At 33.4% G+C, this 23,247-nt stretch overlaps 1 protein-coding gene across 3 annotated transcripts in view; it reads left to right on the top strand.

Moving 5' to 3' along the window:
* Positions 1-23,247, top strand: part of CRPPA (CDP-L-ribitol pyrophosphorylase A) — a 228,728-nt gene that overhangs the window by 69,270 nt on the left and 136,211 nt on the right. For all 3 annotated transcript variants that reach the window (XM_039862441.1, XM_039862440.1, XM_039862439.1), the window contains 2 exons: positions 4,990-5,094; positions 11,904-11,949. In XM_039862441.1, coding sequence (XP_039718375.1) covers positions 4,990-5,094; positions 11,904-11,949 — 151 coding nt within the window. The remainder of the gene's footprint in view (positions 1-4,989; positions 5,095-11,903; positions 11,950-23,247) is intronic.

Here is a 23,247-nt window from a genome sequence, read left to right as displayed (position 1 = left end):
TCATCATCATTGTTCTGAAGAAATAGGAATGCACAATTTATCATTAAGCATGCATTTTTTGAACTCAATGCGAAAAGCAAGGTTTTATTGACAAAAATTTAACAAAAACTCCATAAATAGTTGTAATATTAGTCAATACAATGAATGACAGATTCAGACTACTTTTTTTTTTTTTGCCAAGATTATTCAGCCTATGTTTCCAGTGTATATATATTTCATATATTCCTGACCCATAATTTTCCATGCTTTCCATTGACCCTGGTGATGGAATCCTAAAGACTGTGCAATTTATAGGCCATTGCCATCTTGGCTGGTACATCACATGGTTGGCAGGCACGCAGCTGAGACTGGAAGGAAGTAGCTGTTTCTATGGATACCTCTCAGTGTGCGCTTTGTGTTTTAAGACTGTCAATGCATGTGCTCAGTATCCTGCCTCTGGAAAGAGTCAGGAAAAGGGTATTGCTAGTCATCATTGGGATTTAACTATGTGCCAAGGAGGAAACTCTGTTTATTGTACATATATTATCTCACATTCTACTAGATGAGACCATGCAGATGCTGGAAGTACAAAGTGGAGGTTTACCGAAATTCATCTTATCTGAGGGTAACTACTGCTTGTAATACTATATTAAAAATGAAAATAAGAAATAGCTCATGGGATGTAGTATATCAGAATAGAAGAGTTAAATGGAGACTCTTCTGGTCAATTTGGGACTCCACATATATTTGATGGTTACATTTTTCTCTCCATTAACTTCACAAATAAATATACTTAGGATTTTGTAACCTCCTGTATGATAAAACAGCATTGGCATATGCTGCTAAATGTCGTAATCATATTTGTTGCCTTCTAGCATTCTTTCTTACATGGATATGCTGTTTCTAAAATATGAATCTACTAGATGTTTGAAATCTTTATATCTTTGAATGGCATTTTTGCCTTAAGGATATACCTCTCCTCCAATTTTATTCAGTCTTTATGTATTTTTTAAAAAGATTTTTATTAAAGTCTAGCTATCAGATAATATTATATCAGTTTTAGGTGCACACCATAGTTATTCAGCATTTATACACCCAGAGAAGTGATCACCATGGTAAGTCCAGCAACCATTGACACCATACAATGTTATCACAATATTATTGATTGTATTCCCTATGCTGTACATTACATCCCCATGACTTTTTTGTTTTATACTTGGAAATTTGCACCTCTTATTCTCCTTCACCTCCCCCCATTTAAAAATATTTTCAATTACAGTTGATATTCAGTATTATTTTATATTAGTTTCAGGTATGCAGCATAGTGGTTAGACATATAATTTATGAAGTGATCCTCTGACTAGTCTAGTACCCCCCGGCACTGTGCGTAGTTATTACCACATTACTGACAATATTCTCTATGCTTTACGTTATATCCCCAGGACTATTTTGTAACTGTCAATTTGTATCTCTTAATCTTTTCACGGTTTTCACCCTGCTGCACCCAACCCTCTCCCATCTGGCAACCATCAGCTTGTTTTCTGCATCTAGGAGTCTGGTTCTGCTTTGTTTATTTATTTTATCCTTTAGATTCCACATATAAGTGAGATTATATGGTATTTGTCTTGCTCTGTCTGACTTAGTTCACTTATTACCTTCCATTTTCATCCATGTTGCAAATGCTAAGATTTCATTCTTTTTTATGGCTGAGTAATATTTCATTATATATATGTACCACTTCTTTATTTGTCTGTTGATGGAACCTAGATTGCTTCCATATCTTGGCTATTGTAAATAGCACTGCAGTGAACATAGGGGTGCATATGTCTTTTAAAATTGGTGTTTTGGATTTCTTCAGTTCTATTTTTAATTTTTTGAGGAACCTCCATACTTTTTTCCACATTGGCTGCAGCAGTTTCCAATCCCACTAGTGTATGAGGGTTCCCTTTTCTCCATGTTGTTGATAACACTTTTGTTGATTTATTGATGATGCCCTTTTTGACAGATGTGAGATGATATTTTATTGTGGTTTTAATTTGCATTTCTCTAATGATTAGTGACATTGAGCACTATTTCATATGTATATTTGCTATCTGTATGTCCTCTTTGGAGAAAGTCTGTTTAGGTCCTCTGCCCACTTTTAATTTGGATTGTTAGGTTTTGTGTGTGTGTTAAGTTGTGTGAGTTTTTTCATATATTTTGGATATTAACCCTGTATCGGTTGTATCATTGATGAGTGCCTTCTCCTACTCAGTAGGCTATCTTTCTGTTTTGTTTATTGTTTCCTTTGCTATGTAAAACCTTTTTAGTTTGATGTAGTCCTTTTTATTTATTTTTTCTTTTATTTCCCTCGCCCAAGGCAACATATTAGAAAAAATATTACTAAGAGTAACGTCAGAGTTTACTGCCTACATATTCCTCTAGGAGTTTTATGGTTTCTGGTCTTACTTTTAAGTTTTTAATCCATTTTGAGTTTATTCTTATATATGGTGTAAGAAGGTGGTCTAGTTTATTTATTTATTTATTTTTGCATGTATTTTTTAGTTTCCCCAAAACCATTTATCTATTGAATAGGTTGTCTTTATCTCATTGTATATTCTTGCTTCCTTTGCCATAGATTAATTGACCACATAAGTGTAGATTTATTTCTGGGCTCTCTATTCTGTTCCATTGATCTTTATGTGTTTTTATGCTGGTACCATGCTGTTTTGATTAATAGACTTCTAGTTTAGTTTGATATCAGGTATTGTGATAACCTCCAACTTTGTTCTTTTTTTCTCAAGATTGCTGTGGCTATTTGGAGTCTTTTATGGTTCCGTATAAGTTTTGGGATTATTTGTTTGAATTCGGTGAAAAATGCCGTTAATATTCAGAGATTGTATTGATTCTATAGATTTCTTTGGGTAGTTTGAGCATTTTAATAATGTTAATTCTTTTTGTCCATGAGCAAGGTATATACGCTTCCATATATTCATATCTTCCTCAATTTCTTTTTTCAACATCATATAATTTCCTGAGTACAGGCCATTTATCTCTTTGGTTAAATTTACTCCTAGGTATTTTATTTTTTATTTTGATGCAATCGTAAATGGAATTATTTTTTCTTAATTTCTCTTTCTGATAATTTGTTACTGGTGTATAGAAATGCAACTGATTTCTGAATATTAATTTTGTATCCTGCTACTTTACCGAATTCATTTATCAATTTTAATATTTTTCTGTTGGAATCTTTAGGGTTCTCCATACATAGTATCATGTCATCTGCAAAGAATAACAGTTTTACTTCTTTTTTTCCAAGTTGGACACTTTTTATTTCTTTTCCTTGTCTGATTGCTGTGACTAGGACTTCCAGTACTATGTTGCATAAAAGTGGTGAAAGTGGACTTCCTCGTTTTGTTTCTGATCTTAAGGAAAATGCTTTTAACTTTTCTCTGTTGAGTATGATATTAGCTGTGAGTTTATCATGTATGGCCTTTATTATGTTGAGGTATGTTCCCTTTTTACCTACGTTGCTGAGAGTTTTTATCATAAATGAATGCTGGATTTTGTCCAATGCATTTTCTGCATCTATTGATATAATCATATGATATTTATCCTTCATTTTTGTTAATGTGGAATATTGCATTAACTGATTTGCAGACAGTGAACCAACCTTGCATCTCATGAATGAATCCCACTTGATTATGGTGTATGATCTTCTTAATGTACTGCTGAATTTGGTTTACTAATATTTTGTTGAGGATTTTTACATCTGTGTTCATCAGGGATATCAGCCTATAATTTTATTTCTTTCCCTTCCTTCCTTCCTTCCTTCTAACCATACTTCACTTCATTGCCCTTTACTACCTGCATGCTCCCTTCCTTCCTTCCTTCCTTCTTCCTTCCTTCCCTTCCTTTCCCTTCCTTTTCCTTCCTTTCCTTCCTTTCCTTCCTTTCCTTCCTTTCCTTCCTTTCCTTCCTTTCCTTTCTTGTAATGTGTTTGGAATCAGGGTAATGGTGGCCTCTTAAAATGAAGTTGTGAGCCTTTCATCCTCTTGAATTTTTTGGAATAGTTTGAGGATAGATGTTAACTCTTTAAATGTTTGGTAAACTTCACCCATGAAGCCATCAGTCCACGATGTTTGTTTGTTGGGAGTTTTTATTCAGTCTTTAAAATGACATCAGAGACCATTTTCTCTGCTAGGGCTTCCCTGATGCCCTTACATAGAATTAAGTAGTTTACCTCCTGGTCTACTTCTTGATACTCTTCTAGTCCTGCATCTGTCACATTCTGTCATAAAATATTTGTTATAGATCAGACTCCCCTTTTAGACTTGAATTCCTTGAAGACACAGTACATGTCTCTTTTATGCTGATACTTAATACAAAGCTTGGACATGATTTAGGTACTTACTATTATTCAGCTGAATTATATATGTTGGTCATTTTAATGGTTCTGCTTAAAATGTTTAAAATTGTTATTTATATTTTACTAAATGAATGATAGGCCTTTACATTTCTCGTCATACTTAAAGATTGAACTATTTCCATATTCAGAATAAAAACATAAATCTTTTAAAAAGGATATATTGATATTTAAAATATTAAGGTGAGTAAAAGAGCTGTGACCTGCAAATATACATTGATATAAATATAAGATGGGATTTGTAGTTTTATGAATACATATATTTGTTAAATCAATTTCTGATTTGGTAATCCCCAGCCATACCTTCAAGTATTTTAGAAACAAGTTTGAAAAGGTAGCTTATGTGTAAAGCAAATAAAATATTATCTTTATCTGACTCCTGAAACTATTGAGGAAGTTTGAAACTGTTACAATTGCAACATTCTTATTTTATACTAGTTTTAAGGGCATGGGGAAATTATTTTGTTACTTGATTAATCAGTATCTAACTAAAGAGCCTGCACATTCTATAGGCCCTTACTTTTCTTTATGCAATAGATTATTAAATACGTGATTTAGTTTTATTTAAAATTATATTTTAACTTGTTAACTTTTTTTCTACCCAGTGTAGTGACTATGACCTGGAATTTGGAACCGAGTGTTTGCAATTAGCTCTAAAATACTGTCACATTAAAGCCAAACTTGTGGAAGGATCACCTGATCTCTGGAAGGTAATGAAGTTGGTACTTTGCTCTGGATCTCGTCTGTGCTTATGTCATTCTTGAAGACATATTCTGCAAATACAAATACTTTTCAGGCGCTTTAGAAAATGGAGAAATAGTATAAAAATACTTGGTTTTCATACCGAATCAATATTTCCAGGAGAAAAGGGGTGTGTTTGTGTGTGTGTGTGTGTGTGTGTGTGTGCGCGCGCGTGCGCTTGCACGCACATGTGTGTGTATGCATATATTAAAGGAGCTAACAGTCTCACTGAGTTTTCTAAGCCATGAAAGTATGGTATCATTTCTGTTGCTGGGTTTCAAGAAAATTCACTTTGATGTAATTTATTCAAGCAAACTCCATTTGACCAATAAGATCGTTTCAGTCACAGTTTTTTTCTTGTTCTCTGTACATAACCATTTACTCTGTTGCCTTACACTCAACTAGATTTAGGATGCAACACTGCTTTCCACAATAGCAACATTTCCTTTCAGGCCCTGGGGTGGGAGCTACAACTTAACTGGGTCGAAAGAATATCTGCACAGTTCTGCCCCAGTGGGGTGGGTAGTTGATCCCCTCACTGCTCTCGATGAGGAATTGGACTCTTCTAATGACAAACTTCTTTCTTTTGGGAAGGAATGAAGTGATTATAGCCCCGTGTTACAGCTTCTTTAAGCCAGGAATATTTTGTTGCATGACTCTCATTTGTTTCATCAGTTAGGAGAATGATGAATTGGACAGTATATTCTGAACTAGAGTTGTAAGGTCATTGCATAATTTTGAAGTAAGTATTGCTGCTTTTTAAATCTTGGATGGAATCTTTATATTTCTATCCACTTAAATCTGATTAGGAAGGATTCTTTGTTACTCGAAGATTATATGAATCCAAAAGCATATTTCCTTGTTGATTTAGAAACTATGAGTTTATTAGGCACTTTGCACAATAATGTAATGGGCTTTGCTTCATGTTGAGATTGTCTCATACATTCTTAAATTGTTCTAAGATTACAAAATACTGACATGCCTGGATTATTGCCCAGCGGAGAAAATTCATGCAGTATTTTTGCTTTTTAAAGATTATCCAAATGTCATCAACCAGGAGGTGAACATTTTATTCATTTTGTTTATCATTTTCTATATATGACTCAGATGGTGATATACATATTCATTGTGAGGATTTTGGTAATAACCAATTAGGTGTTTTGTTAAAGATCCAGACACATTTCTATAGAATTTCCTTTGTCTACTAGACATAATTTGCAGACTATGTAAAACAAAGTGGAAATTCTGAGACTTTTTATTGCCACTAATATGTCAATGCTCTTTGGAGACATAATACTGACATCTTAGGGTGTGTGATTATCTACTTCTCGTGGGTATTCTGAGCCTTCTTCAAACTTGTAAAGCACTCTGAGGTCTGCAGATAAAAGAGAAGCAGCACATTGCTCTTTGAATTTCCACATCATTTTCACAGATTTATTTCAAAATTGTTTTGGTGAAATCTCATTTTCACTGCTTCCTCCAGCAACACAGTATTAGTCCTCACATTTTGTCCCTCTCCTTCCTGTTATGTACGGTAAATATCAGTGCACCAAGGCGGTGATTCACTTAAGTGCTTCTCTTTATTCCTGTGTTGCATCATTTTATACATGCTGGTATGGGTTGAATTATGTTCCTACCAGAAGTCCTGACCATTGGCACCTGCCAATGTGATTTTATTTGAAAACAGAGTCTTTGCAGATCTAATCAAGTTAAGATGAGATTATACTGGTGTAGCATAGGCTCTAAATTAAACATATAAGAATAGGAGAATAGATACAGACATAGATAATGGGAGAATGCTAATGATTATGGAGGCAGAGAGTAGGGTGATCCATCTATGAGCAAGGGAAAGCCAAGTATGGCTTGCAATCAAAAGAAACTAAGAAGAGTCTGGGAAGGATTCTTTTGCAAAAAAGACTTCAGTGGGAGCAAGGCTCTGTGGACACCTGATTTTCAGACTTCTGGTCTCCAGTACTATGAGAGAATAAATTTCTGTTGTTTTAAGCCACCCAATTGGGAGTTGTTATGGCAATTCTAGGAAATAATACACATGCCAAAGGATGACAGACTATTAGGCCCAGAGGGATCATCTTCGTAGTATCATTTTCCAAACACGAGGATGAAAGGAAGCCCCACTTCTATGAAAGATGTTTGAATAATGATGTACCTCAACGAGATCTTGGATTCTAAATGGGCATGAAATGCCATGGATTGGGCAAAAAGTCTTTCACATGACAGTTATGAATGAGATCTTTTTTGGTACATTTCTCTTGAGGTGAAATTATTTTGAGTGCAAATATTACAGTTGTTTAAATTTACCTTTTTTCTTCTTTTGCATCCTGTCTCATCTTCCACCTTTATCTTTTTGATATTTTCCTAGATGTTTACTTAGCCCTATTTAGCCTTTTTTGGTGACATTGTATGAATTGTCTTTAGTATTGGCTTCTAATTTTATTAATTTGTGGTCTTACCATTTTGTACGTATAAAGAGTATTTCCATTGCTTTTATACCAAAGCAATGAAAACTACACTTTGAAATTAGTGTTATAATTCTATAATAATTCCAAAGGTACTACTTTTTTTTTTTTAACTCTAATTTGAGAAAAGATTTAGTACAATTATACTAAAACTGGTACTGGACTCAGGTGGCATAGCCAAGTACCTGGAACATGATTCAGAAATCTGACACAGTGAAAAACACATTTTAAGAGGCACTTCACTACGATACAACAGTAAGACAAGGATGAACTCTGAAATGCAGAGTTAGGATACCTTTCCCTATCTTTCAGAAATCAAGAGACTCACCCCCCACAGTGGTATGACTAAGGACTAGAAATTTCTTATGAGTGCATGTAGAATTATTAATTCAACTGCCACCAGAAATCCCAGGAGAGTTATTTTGTATTTTCTTTTCTTTCTTTCTTTCTTTCTTTCTTTTTTCTTTCTTTCTTTCTTTCTTTCTTTCTTTCTTTCCTTTCTTTCTTCCTTCCTTCAGCTTCTTCTTCCACTTCCTTCCTTCCTTCTTCCTTCCTATTCTTCTTCCTTCTTCATCACATTACTTCCTTCCTTCCTTCCTTCCTTCCTTCTTCCTTCTTCCTTCCTTCCTTCCTTTCTTTTTTATTAAGTTTATTGGGGTAACATTGGTTAATACAATTATGTAATTTACAATTGTACATTATAATTTGACATCTGTATTTGATCTACCATGTTTTGTATTTTCTATGCATGCCCACCCGCCTCTATCTTTTTAGGAGTAAATATAAAAAGTAAACATTCAGAGTTGATGCCAACCTTCTTGCTATAGTTTCTCTGGGGCCTGGAAGAAACATCAAATTTTTCAGATCACCAAGCAAGGCAGAGGACATCCCCATGGATGATGGACCCCCTCCCCAAAGAATGAACAACCACAGAAGGATACAGGACTGATTTTCAGGAATAGAGATCAGCTCTCACGCGTTCCCTGAGTGGTGGTGCCTTGCCAGGCCTTAGGGAATCCATACTAACTTTGGTGAAATTTCATCTAGTCTGTGGAAGATTTTATATTTCATTATAGTTGTACCATGTTTTTGTCCCAATATATTAAAGACGTGGTCACTTATTACACTATACAGACCTAATTGAACAGACTTCTTGTTTCTAAATGTTAAAACCATCCTCAAGGCATGAAAGATTTATTAAAGATTTATAACCTGTTATTTAAGAATTTCAACTGTGTCCCATTGTCTGAAAATGCTTCTTTAAGGAGGAGTTTCTGAAGTGTTTGAGTCATCATAATATCTTGGAATAGCTGACTTTTGAGGATTCCTTTTGATGCAAAATACAAATATTCTAGCATCTTTGTTAAGAACAAAAGAAACAAAAGAGTCTCACTTTTTGCTTTTTAACCTCAAAAATGCAATGTGGTGCCAGCATTGTTTCTTTTAGAGATTTTCATCTAGTTATCCAATTTAGAGGAAAGAATATTCTCTACATAGATATAATTGATGAAATGGAAATAAATATAATAAATAACTCCCAATCTAAATTCATATCTAATAAAACATTCTATATCTTTAAAATTTAGCTTTTCTGCTTCTAATTATTGAAGTTACATAGTCATTTTCTCATAAGGTGAAAGATGTGAGAACATTAAGTGTAGTGTAACTTAATTTATGTAAGATGGTAGCCAGCTGGACCTGGCTTTGAAAAATCTGTGTAATTTACGATATTGAGTGTCAACACAGATGGATCAATGCAAAGTAGGTGTGACAGTGTTTTCTGGAACTCACCTTGACATAGCTGAGTATATATATACACACATACACACATACATATTAGCTAAAGACCTTACTTAGGTGAAATAGTGTATAGAATTCTGCACAGTCAAAGAAAACAGAACAAAATTGAGCTTAACTGGGCAAGTGGCAGATGTGAGGCTTGGAGTCTCAGCTACACAGAGCACCTCCCACTGGTCTTCAGGTGGCTTCCGAGGCTCTAATGCATACAGTGTGAAAACACATAAATTGGAGGATTGAAGCAATCTTTCATCAACACAGGGTTGACTTTTTTTAAAAAATAACTTTGCCCTAATGTGTTGTGCATTGTCAGAGAAAAACTATTGATCATGCTGACAGAAGAAAATCAACTTCAAAACTGATTATTAAACAGTTAATAATTAAAAATAAAAAAGGGCAACCCATATTACCATAAGAGTTTGACAGAAAAATAATTAGCTCATCAATTTAGAATTACATTTTCAAGTACTATTTCCTTTGATGTATGGAAGATGTTTGATTTAGAAAAAAAGAGGCTGTTTTAAACACAATACAAGTTTGTCAGAAATATTTTGTAGTTTATTTTCATTAAATTAGTGTTTAAGAATTGTAGTTGAATTATTAAAGCTCTATGAGGAAAGTATTAATAAAAATCAAAAGCTTTAATCAGTATATAGTAGGTATCCACAGCATACAAGAAAAAGACAAAATAGGAAATTTTGAGTCTTTCTTGTTTATACAGTTAATTATTTACTATTAGTGGAGAAAGAACCTTTAAGTAATAAAAACATGTATTTTATTCATAAGACTAACTTCAATGCAAAACGTAGTATGCTAGAAAAAAAATTTAATATTTGAGACCAAGTTTTCTTTAATTATAAAACCGATCATTAAGATTTATTTGGAGAAAAAAAGATACTTTCACAATTCTATTTTAATTTGGAATATAGTTTTACCACTCGAAAACAGCAGAATAAGATAAAAAATGAATTTTGGTAATTAACCATCTTCCTAGTTTACATAGCAATTATAGAATTAAGCATTTTCTAATTTAAATTGCAAACATTGAGTCCTATTTCAGCTATCTAGTTAACTTTTGATTTTCTACCAAACAAAAGAAAAACGTATTTTATTCAATTCTTATAAAAAGAATTTCTCCACTACAATGTAGTTTTCACAGGTTAAGGAGTTTTGCTCATTCTTTTCATTGCTCTATTCTCAGCACTTAGAAAGGGACCTAGAACATAACAGTTACTTGATAAATATTTGTTGAATGAATGAATAACATCAATACATTCTTTCATTTAGTAAGATGCATAGCATGAAGCTTTAAATATCTGTTTTTTGTCTCCCTCACCCCAAATAATAGAATTACACCGTGGATTTGTAACTATAGTACTAGTTTTGGTTGACATGTACTGATTTTAGAGATACTGTATCAATGTCACATTTGATTTAAATAGATTGGTTGAATCCTTGAACAACTTTCCATCTGTGTTACAAGTTAACTGATACTTTAGTTCTTCATTGTAAGGTATAGTTTTGGACCAGGATTTACCTGCCAAGATAAAGGCATAGCCAGGGAAACTCTTTTTGGTAGAAGTGCCCTTAGCCACTTGAGCTGAACAAAGTTTCTGTACAAGTCTAGTTATGAGATAATTTGGAGGAAAAAAGTCCAAATTGTAGTCATGGAAAGGTAGGTGAGTACTTCACAAGGTGGGTTTTTGGACCATTTACACCATAACCATTAGGGCACTTGAATTTGAGTTTCTAAGACCTTATTTATTAATATAATTTATTATTTACTACATTTTTCAGTTCTGTGATATAGGAGAATTAATTCTGCAGTGCAGAGCAACTGACATGTTCTATACCTGAGCTCACTGGATACGGTTTGGGAAGTATCTGTCTTAGGACCATGCCAGGTTACATTACAAGGAGCCGGTTATAACTGCGCAGAGGCTGCATGTTCCTAAGGAAAGATCATGATTGTTCTTATGTACATGGTGGTACCCTCTAGGCTCTTTTTATCAATGCATGTATTAATAAAAACCTCACAAGGTTTTATTAAATCTTATCTGGCTATATAGATAATTCAGAAGGAAGTCCCTTCTTAACATGAGTTGATCTTTGAGAATTTCCTCATTTCGACTAAAAATGCAATTTGGTGATTTTTGTTATACTTACCTTTTCTTCTAATGTAAAACCTTATTAAACAATAATGCTAATACTTTAAACACTACCACATTTTCTTTGACATAATATTTCAGTTACATTAATAAGATTTTGGTAAACACTGCCATATATTATCTCCATTTATTTCCAGATTTAAAAATAAATCTTCAACCATTTGTAGAAATAGAATACATTATTCTGAATTTGCTGATGTTGTTGTAATTTAGAAGTTGTCAGTATTATGTGTTTATAGTTTCTCCAGAATCAAGAATTTCCTTGGGGGCATAATTTTATTGCTTTCGCATTCCTTCCTGCTCTGTTAAATCTAATGAGGTTTATCTGTCCTTTAGGTGACCTACAAACAAGATCTGTATGCAGCTGAATCGATCATTAAGGGTATGTTTGGCCTTGTGACTCTCAGTTCCTGTGTTTCAAAAATGTAAGCCAGTTCAGAATTTCTCATGACATGTTAAATCTCAGAATTCTCAGAAGTATTATCTGGCTGATAAATGCCTGTAGGCCATGGAAGTCTGTGATTTGCTTTTTTGAAAAATAATTATATTTTATTTTGTTTTCTGCTTGTGAAATATCACTTATTATGATTTATGTCACATTGGTTTTACTTTTTATAAAGGAAATGCTTTATTAATTTGGGAAAAGTATGGGACATTGGCACTATGTAAAAACTAATATTTTAATAAATTTATAAAGGTACTATATTTTATTTTTACTAATAACAGGACTGACCCCCTCTCCCATCACTGTTATATCAGTACATTAGGTAGACTTTAATATAAGAAATATTTTTTACAAAAATGAAGAAGTTGTACTGGATTATTTTTCAATTCCTTTTTTTGTTCTGACAATGACTATAATTTTGGTTTGTAATTTGGATATTATATAGGTAATAACCAATTCCTCATTTTTTTCATCTCTATGACTTTAAAATCCCAGCTACAGAGAGGTAGTTTATTTAATAACAAATACTTATTACCGTGCTTAACACAGAGCTAGGAATGTAACGATGCTGTACCCGGGACATTTGTTCTTTGTTTTTGCAGCTTCCATCACTGAAATCAGGGTTTCTTTATCTGGGCTCTATTGGCATTTTAGGCCGAGTGACTCTCTGTTGAGAGGACTGTTTCTTGCATTGTAGTTTATTGAACAGCATGCCTGGCCTCTACTCGCTAGGTACCAGGACCACTCTTCCCTTCCTTCCCCTTCCATTCCCCCAGCGTGCCCATCAGATATATCTCCTGACAGTAGCCCTGTTTTAAATATATGGTTCTAGCAAAAATCAGAGGGATCCACCCCAATCCTGACTCCTTCAAAAATAGATTAAGTACAGAACTATGTGCTCAGGTTTTGATTGAGGGGTGAACTTGTGAATTCAAACTTTGAAGTTGAAGAAAATACTGAATTCGAATCCTTAATGCATCAATTTAGTTTAAAATTTTGGGAAAACCTATTTAACAATCAGTTGGCTTTACATTTAGAAAACTTAAATTTTTTCTCTGGGCATGACATTCTATATTTATACCATATCTTAAAGGTTTTTGTCCTTTAAGAATATTGTGTTTCAAACCATTAATATACTGTAAGTTGTTTATCTGTATATTTAAACAGATCACATATAGCTATAAATCAAAATGTTGACATATATTTACATATGAACCAGGCGATGTGTAGTCATTATACTGAAGGAGTTAGCAAAACAGTGATATGATTGCGTTACATTCTCAACACAAGGAAATATAAAACTCAGTTTTGTTTTATTACAAAGTCGTATCTCTGTTACCTGGGTAACATGGAAATGATCTATTTTGTGATTAGTTGGTAAATGGTTCAACTGAGGATTTTACACACTTCTTCCTGTATGTTATCAGAGTACGCTTCCTATCTGTAAAAGTCTGCCCTGTAAGTGTAATTGCAGGGGCTACAGTTTTGGAAATTGTTTGCAGAGAGAAATCGTTTTTCTTATTTAGGTCATGTGGTCTAGTATGCTCCTTTTATTTTTAAAGTATTTAAAAAGTATTCTTTTGTTCTCAGGAAAAATAATCTGTCAGACTGGATTAATGTTAATAGCTGATTTAGATCATCAGTCTCCAAGAATTTCTTGTGTTCTAGGATTTGCATTTCTAATAACTCCCCGAGTCTGATATTACTTGTGCACTTTCGGGACCTCTGGCCTGGGGCCTTCCTCTTTCATTGTGGGCCTCCAGACCAGCATTGTTGTGATGACCTGAGAACTTGAATGCAGAGTGTCTGGCCTCACCACATTAAATTAAAATCTGCATTTTAACAAAAAATCTGGCTGATTAGTTTGTACATTAGATTCCAGAAATGTTCCTATAGGCTGCTCTTCACATAGTTTATTTCCTTCCAAATCATATCTTTATTGCATTAACAGCTCGAAGTCTTACTATATTCTATCAGCTCCAAATGCTTTTTGCTCAACTGAAATTCCTACCTGCCTCCGTGACTTACACTAATACTACCTCTGAGGCCTAAGAGTAGAAATACTTCTGAGAATAGGAAAAAGAAAACATTTGGATTTTTAAAAACAAAATTCCAAAATGAAATATGACGTATAGCTGACTAACTAAGCTACATATTCACCTGTTTGCCTTTTCCTAATATTCAAAGTATTTTTCTAGGCACTTCCACTACATAGCATTTATTGGTACTTACTTTGTGCCACACATTGTTTAAAAGCATTTTGTGTGTATTATTTCTTGCTTCTCCAAGAATGCAACGATGTAATTTGCCTTGTTGTTTCCATATTATAGGGTATTCAAGAGTTCTAAGAAAATATTAATTTAAGGATAGAAAATACATTCTTCATTACAGGTTTCTACCCTAGGTTGTTTACCTCTTTATATAGCTATTCTGTTTTATTCCTTAAGCAGAGTTTGTTTAGATTCCTTCACCTGAAATCCTTGGGCTATATGAAATCCTTGGAATACTTTGTATTTTCCAAAGCTACTGCATTACATTATATATTATGTCACACCACCAGTGAGATTTGGGACCTCTCCACATAATGAAACTTGTGATGCACGAATGTTTACATTCAATGCAAGAATAATCACTGTAGAGCCAGTTCAAGTTCAGGACTGATTTTGCTACCAGATTTATATATGAAAACAATTTTAAAAATTTAAGAACTTTCTGGATTTCGGCATTGCTCATAACTTGGTGTGAACCTCTTTTAGATTGTGATTCACTGACAGAAGGAAGAATATATATTTTTTGTATCTTCTAACATTGAGTTGAATTTAATTTTGTGATAAAGGGTGCAGCTATATTTCTTTCCTTAGAATCTAAGGGCCTTAAATTATGGGACTAGGGGCCCTTCCCTCCCACTTTACCGCGCTACTTGCTTCTTTCAAGTACATATTGGGATCTAGTGAATCTATCTCTATATCATACTTCTTTTTTATTTTCTCTTAAAAGTATAGATGTGTTGCAATATTTGATTACACATTTTTGACAAGGTGTAAAACCAGGACTTCTAGCACTTATTCTATCTCATTTATTCTTTACAATAATGCTGTAATGTAGATACTATTGCTCCCATTTATAGGTGGAAAAACAGACACAGAGATTAGGTTCTTTTTCCTCTGGGTCACAGAGTAAGAGTAAGAGTAAGATCCTCAATTTAAACCCAGGTCTTCCTTTTTCTTAAGCCTGACTCCACTCTGGGATGTGGCCCTTTGCACCTCTGAGGCATATAGCTACTCATGCTGACCACTGAAGTGGACACTGGATTCGATATGTCTCTTTGGTGGGTACAGCAAATGGCTTATATATTTCAGCCTGCCCAACTCTGATTCTCTTGGGTTGAAACGGTATCTTTATTTGACCTCCCAAAGAATAATCACATAATCAAGACTGAAGATATTTTCTGCCAGTGCTGTGCTAAGCTCGCATTAGTCTTCTAGAGAGTGTGGGAAAAACATAATATTGAAATGGCAGATTTCTAGTTATAACCAAGAAAAGAATAAAAATAAAATTTAAAATCAGAATAATACTTTTAAATTGATTGGTTGGGTGCTGTTTAGTTTTTTTTATTTTTGCGTGAATTCTGGTAGTTTAACGTTGTTACCTAGCCATAACAATTTTCCTCTTCTAAGATGGAATATTTTTTTCATGCTGTGATATGAGTGCTTAGTATTCTGTAAACTATCTTTCCTAAGCTGTTTTTTTTTTTTTTCACTCGAATACCAATTATTGCTGGTCAAAAATTATATTATGATGTAACTATTTTCTTGTTTACTTAGCTTTTTCAGACTCTATAAAACATTTTTTTGATTGGCATCATGTCTTGCAAGAGCAGTTTATACTCCCAAATTTACTTGTCACTGGAACAGCATGTATATTTTGGTCTGTCTTAATTTCTGTGCAAGCATATATCTTTAGTTTAGTATGGGAAATTTGATATAACTTCAGGCAAATTTTTGATTAAAATATCCAAATTGTGATTTATAAAATCTAACTTATGTTTGTTGTTCGATAAGTTTTATTTTTAAACTTAGTTTATTAATATCAGCATATTTACCTGGATTTTTTATAGTAAAATGTTCAATAATAGGAAACATGTATATAAAGTAGTATTCTCATGACTATTTCTTACACAGTCGTCTGCATTGAAAAATGTACAGTTAATCACAAATTTACTGTTATGTAACAAAACATTCTTAATATTCTTTTTTTGGGGGGCAGAGAGTTGGATTTGGTCAATTTCCTTCAATGTTTATTCCTTTTAGGCTTCTACTATGAGTGAAATTTAAAACATAAACTTTTCTAGGGAGTAGTGTGATTAATTGGCACAAGACACTAGGTTGACTGATAAGTTTGTAAACAGCCTCTTAACAAAGAGCTATTGTATTTTTGTCACATAAGCTGGTTGAGCCCACCCAAGCCTGCTCTGCATGCTCAAACCTACACACACTATTAAAGTGATAACAGACACCAGCAGTAACATGCTTTATCTAGGCTTACAAATAGTCCCGCCCCACATTTGATTTAATATGCTGACCATATCCTGGCAAAAGTGTCAATATTCTAAAATCTAAGAAGAAAAGCCTGTATGGAACTTCTAAATAAAAGATTGTATTTATTTTCTACCATCATCTTTCTTAGAATCTTTTAATATATTTAATTTTGTGGCTCAAGAGTGTTTTTAAACTTTTTATTTTTTTATATTTTTTTATTGTATTTTTTCCTGGTTATAATAATACAAACTTAAGTAAACTTGTGCTATAAAACAGCCTCATGATGCCTCTTTTCATATGGTGGTTTATATAAAACTGGAAAAATGAAATAGTTAAAATTGAAAATCATTTTATTTTTAACTGGCTTTAGTTAATATTAGTTAAAAATAGTTACTATTAATGTTCATATAAAAAATTCATGTATTTTCCCAGTCATTGTGTAATTTTTTCCATTTGTTAAGAATTGACTTTGATTTCTCAGAAATACAACATCTCCAATTGGTTTAGAAATTTAGACTGTATTCTGAAAATACATTTTATTTTCAACACCAGTAATATAGGTAATTTCTTTTAATGTTAAGTATTTGTGAACCGTCAAGCTACAAGTCCCCATGTGCCTACTTTTTTTAATGTTTTATACTTAAAAAAAAATTATACCAGTAGGCAAACTGAATAATCTTTTTGTGCTTATACATTGAAAGTAGCCGAATATACTTTTAAATTGGCTTTGTCTGAAAGGAATAAAATAAAATCACATGTGAATAAAATTAATTCAGTGTTATTAAAAATTAAAAAGACTCATTATGTTACAGTGCATGTTTTATACATATGAAGAAACTAATGCCTTAATTTTGTAGTAATCCTTTAATATTTTCACTTAAAGTCATGGCATTTTAAGTGAAAAATATTTTTGAATTTTTTTCAATCATTGAAAAGAGTAAAAAGTTTAAATAAGAGTTTCTCCATTTGTAACTGGACAGTGTTCTGCATCTGTGGTATATCCTCATCAGATTTTTCTTGTTAAATACCCACTGATGGTGCCATTTATGTTATTAACCATGCTTTTGGACAATGAAAAGTGACAGCCAAGATTTACATAGAAACTATAATTTTTGATGTCTGGTTTTTTTACTTTGATACTTCATTTTCCAAATTTTCACATTAATACCAAAACTGCTTTGTACATAACATAATTTTTTGTTCTTCACTCTCTTGAAAACAGTACTGTGACTGTATCTTACGCGAATCTGTAAGTACATTTGCGTCAAGCTTTAATTAATAAGAACAGGAAGACTGCAATACGATTTAATAGCAGTTTGGTTTCTTTGGAATCTTATTGTAAAAAAATGTAAATTAGAAAGTTAAATATTTGGATTGAGATTAGAGAAAGTGGAGCTCATTTTTTGTTTAATTTAAAATTTTCTTAATTTGTCATTAGCAAGATGCTAATTCAAACATTGTCAAGTAAAGCTGTCATATTCAAAAACTTCTAAGGTCACAACGAGCTAAATAAGACTTGATAACAGACAAAAGCCAGCCAGTTATACTTTACTCCGATGTAGGTAGGACGAGAAAAAACACAAAAACTCTAAACATGACGTTATACTCAAAGCAATAATACATTTTGCAAATCCACTGATGAGTCACTAGCATTTCCTTTAAATTTATTTCTCTCTTAACTAATTCAGAAAGAATATCTACTTAGAAAAGAAAGAAAAAATTATACTTGGAAAACAGTAATATACTTACAAGTAAAAACATGTGCAGGAAACAAGATGTCACAAGTCTGCTCCTTTTAGTTGTAAAGTAGGAAGCTTCATCATGTATTCCGTGACTCATTTAAAAATGTAGTTGAGATCTGATATAAGACATCTTTTTAAAAGTCTACCTGTATACCATTGCCCTCTAGTTGAAACATATACAGTCAACAGTAGATCAAACCTCTCAGAAGTCCACTTTGACCTTTTAATGTAGGTATGTATGGTTTTCTTGTGTCTCTGTTTACCGTCCCTATTGTCCACTTGTCCTATAGTCATGACTGTTGGCCGCTTTACCTGTATTGACTGCCTACCATCCCCTTCCTGTTCTAATAGCTTCCTCTATCAAGGTGTTCAGAGAAACTTTAGGCATCTTTCTACAGATAGAAATCAGGCATTTCAAGAATCAACAGTTTTTATTCTGTTTAATACTAACTCTTTCACGTGAGACAGAAAGTAGACTCTTAAGATTGGCTTTTGATTCAAGGAACTGAACAGGAGAATAGAAGATAACTGCTCTCACTTTGAATAAATTAATACTTGAAACATCTTTTGGAAAAGATTACCATTGGATTTGATAGTTATTTCTTATTTACCTAAGAGCACTAAAATTTTGGCTCAAGAGGTCAGTGTAGTGGATAATGAGCCCTGATGAAAGTCATGGTGTTAGATGGTTTTAAGAAAAATGAAGGCTGACTTCTGGATATATTTGCCCACTTGCTTGTTGAACTAATATAGAATTTAGTTTTGTCTCTCCCCCATGGAATTTTAAAGTTTCTCGTAAAATATAATCACCATCCTGAGCACTCATGAGTCCCTACTGATGACTGATTGATGGAGGCGTATGTCTAGATATTCTTTGATCCTTATCAATGTGTCAGTGCATCTATCAGATGAAGAGGAAGCTTTGCATATTGGAAATTGTACATATTACCATTTTATGAAGTTAAATGAAGACCCCAAATTGCATTTATTTTCTAACTTTTGAAGGAAGATGTATACTTTATGTATACCATGAGATCCAATGATCAAGGGCAAGAAGAGGAACTTTTAAAGATGAGTATATTATAAATTAGATTTTGGTCTCATTCATAAACTTTCAGATTTGTACATTATGCCTCTTGTTGCCCATGAAAGACTTAAGTTAGAATGACACCGGAATTAAATACTTATGAAAACACATTGCGCATGAATGTATTTTGCCAAGCCACGAATCCTAATCAAAAGTGGCTAAGTTTTAGGTTGCAGAGCTCATTAAAATGGAGGATTGAAAGCCCTGAAGAAATTCTATTGTATTTTCAACTTGATTGAAACTTGAGAGAATTTCAAGAGTTTGACACACAAAGCTGTGATACATTCAAAACTTTGACCTTCCGATATAATTCTAGGAGTCCTTTGATGTACCCTCTAGGTAGATGGTTGGAATTCTGATAATGTTCCTGCCTTTCTGCCACTATTGATTTCTTGAGGAGCAAAGAAATAGGGAGAAGCAGAGGAGCATCCTCTGCTAAAAGAAACTCCATGTCTTCTCTCACTTCTTCCACTGAAGCTAATAGTATGCATCCGGTATCATGAAAGTGTCCTGTACAGAAGGACAACAGACCCTCTGAGAAGTTGTCTCCTCTATTTTATATCCTTATATGCTTCAGTGAATACTTAATTGGTTTTGGTATTTTAGTGTTCTCTTCTTTAGTACACTGTAGACCAGCGAAACAGCTGAGCTTTTATGGTTAAGTTCTAAATCTCTAAGCATCTGATTTAGGGTCCTATTGGAAAACATTTTTAACTCATGCCTGATTAATATTAATATGCAAATGAGACAATGTGACTTTGATTTTTAAATTTAAAGGTTTAAATTGTCTTTACTATTTTGGTATAAGGTGGATAATGTTCTGTTAGATAAGCAGCTGTCATCCACAATGCAATCTTGTGTGATTAGGGAGGCATGTAACAAGTACTTCATTTCTATTATGTTTCTTGACTCTAAGGTGCCATAATTGTAAGAAGCAATATTATTTTTATACCAGTAAGAAAAGAAAAATGCTGCCAATTAAACTACAGTTTTATTTTCACCTAGAAGCTTTAGAATATTTGTTAAATGTGTTCTTTTATGTTTATTTAGGCATAGATTTTTATTATACTTGTTATGTAAAAAGACATGAGTAAGGTTCTGGTTCTGGGTAAGATGCAACAAGAAAAAACCTTGTTTCTCCCACTGAATGAGCTATAAAAGCTGAACAGAATATATAGAACATTTATTTGAGGATACAAAGTAAATAGTAGCAGGAAGATTAATGAATAAGATCCAAACTTGAAATACCGCATAATTGGTAGTGACTTTTGCCATTTGTTCTCTTGCTATGTCCTGACATGGGTCCAGTGTAGCGCAAAATTAAGAAGTGGGCTTTGGAGTATACAGAGCTCCAAGAGAAGCCCCCTAATTCTGGACAGAGGAGCAGGAAAGGGGTCTTCTAATATTCAGAGAGGGTAGAGATATCTTCTTTTAAAATTTTTTTTTCTACTTTAATGCCTCAGCTCCTGAGCAATCATGCGGCAGTAGCGGCACTGACAGGAGCAGTGGTGGGGGCCCGAAGAAGCCTAACATTCTGAGAGACGTAAAAATTCCTCTCTGAGTGGAGTTGCTGTGGCTTTAAGAAGTGGGGTGGACACTGTTGCTGTTTTTCCCTCTGTCCTCCCGTTGCTGCACTTGGACACCGTTGTGGTCACGAGAAATGTGTGCAAAGTGGGGTAAAAAAAGCTCCAGTTTTCTGGTAGGAGTGCAGAAAAGGGACACGTCAGAGCAATGGGAATGTACAGGAGAGATTTGTGGTAAGAGAGTATATTACCCAAATGTACAGGATGTGATCCGGTATCACTTGGCATACAAAGAACCAAGAAATTCTAAACTCACATGGGAAGGGACAATCAATAGATATCCATGCTGAGGTGGCATAGATATTGGATTTATTTGACAAATACTTCAAAGCACTGATTATAAAAATGCTATAAGTAAAGGGAAATGCTTTTGAAATGAAAGGTGGAAGTCTTACCAAAGGCATAGGCACTATAAAGAAGAGCCAAACGGGAATTTTAGAACTGAAAAATATGATAACAACAACAACAACAACAAAAAACTTATTAGATGGGCTTAATAACAGAATGTTGAGGGCAGAGAAAGTGCAACTCAAGTTAATTAAATCAGGTTTTTTTTTTCTTTCCAGTTTGAACTAGAGAATGAAAAGGGATTAGGGGTAAATAAATAGTTCTTAGCATCTGTGGGAAAGTAATGGGTCATCTCAGTCCTGGCAGAAGAGAAAGTGCAGTACAGAAAAAAACATTTAAAGAAATTCTAGATAAAAACTTTCCAAATTTGGTTAGAAACAAAACGGCAGACTGAAGAAGCTCAGGTAACTCCAACATGACAACCCTAAAGATATCCACATCTAGGACTTCATAATCAATCTACTGACAACTAAAGACAAAAATCTTGAAAATAGAAATAATGCAGTGCTTGTGAACAATAGTTTCTATATTTCTCACCAGAAACCATAGAGACTAGAAGAAAATAGAGCAAGAGTTTTAATGAGCTAAAAACAAACACTGTTAACTCAGTATTCAGTATCCAGCAAAAAAAAAAAAAAAAAAAATCCTTCATAGATGAAGGTAAAATAAAGACAATCTCAGGTAAAGGAAAACAAAGACAATTCTTTGCCAGCAGATGTACTCTAGAAGAATATCTAAAGAAAGTTCTTCAGACAGAAAGGAAATGATGCCAGAAAAAAATCTTGAAACATTAAGAATTAAGAGAGAGCAACAGAATTGGTAAATAGAATAGACTCTTCTAATTCTCTTTACTTTTTCAAACTATTTATAGACTGAAAGCAAAGATAACAAATTGAGGTCCTTCTGTCCCCAAACTAAGTATCTTTTCTCGGTCTGTAGTTGTCTGATCTACTTATCTTTTCTTGGTCTGTAGTTGTCTGATCTACTTATACAAGCAGCAGCTTGCTAGAAGATCAAGTTTTATATGCATTTTATAAAATTATTAAAGAATAAAACACTTTTTAAAAACACTTTAAGAAAGAAAGCAAGAGTAACATTTTCTGATGAGATTTTCTGTCTATCAGACAGCTACAATGTTGTAGACAACTACCTATGACTTAAAGGCAGTAGAGTGCCAGAAGCTATATTGTCATTAGGTTTCTACATTATACTAGTGGTAAAATATTTCATTCTATGTATACTCTGAGAGGTTAGATATGTATGTATTTTGAAATCCCTAGACCAACCACATTAAAAAGAAACCTATACTAAAAGATACAGTCAGAAGTACAAGAGGTGAATTAAAAATGAATACTAAAAAGTTTAAATAAGCTAAAAGAAGGAAAGAAACAGAAATATGAAACAGAAAAAACAAGAATATAAATAATAAAATAATTGATCTAAATTCCATATTATCGATAATTAAAAGTAAATGGTTTCAGCATAATTAAAAGATAAATATTTTCAGAATGGATATTAAAACATAACAACAATATGATGCCTATAAGAACTCACTTCTAATATGATGATATAGGTAGATTAAAAGTAAATTAATGTAGAAACATATACCATTGCATACACTAATGAAAAGAAAACTGACATGAGTCCCGAATAATCAGCATGTGCGCACTGATTGTAAGGACGATTGCTGAGTCCAAGGAAGTGGCATGGCTCTTTTAGGTGTGTACTGCCTGAACAACAGCTTCGTAAATAGACTTATCACGGTCACGGAACACGTGGATTTCTTTTCTAAAACTACACTGAAAGACCTTTCCTCAGCAACAGTCAGAATCAAGAGTACAGTGATTTAGGATTCTTCTGAATGTAAGGAGAATCCTGGGTGTGTGCTTATGTGTGCTTGAGAGAGATATCTTTGAGTATTAGAATTGGGGATTTGG

Source organism: Pteropus medius, unplaced genomic scaffold, assembly GCF_902729225.1.
Source record: "Pteropus medius unplaced genomic scaffold, Ma_sr-lr_union100, whole genome shotgun sequence".
Lineage (NCBI taxonomy): Eukaryota > Metazoa > Chordata > Mammalia > Chiroptera > Pteropodidae > Pteropus > Pteropus medius.
This window is presented reverse-complemented; position numbering and strand designations above follow the sequence as displayed.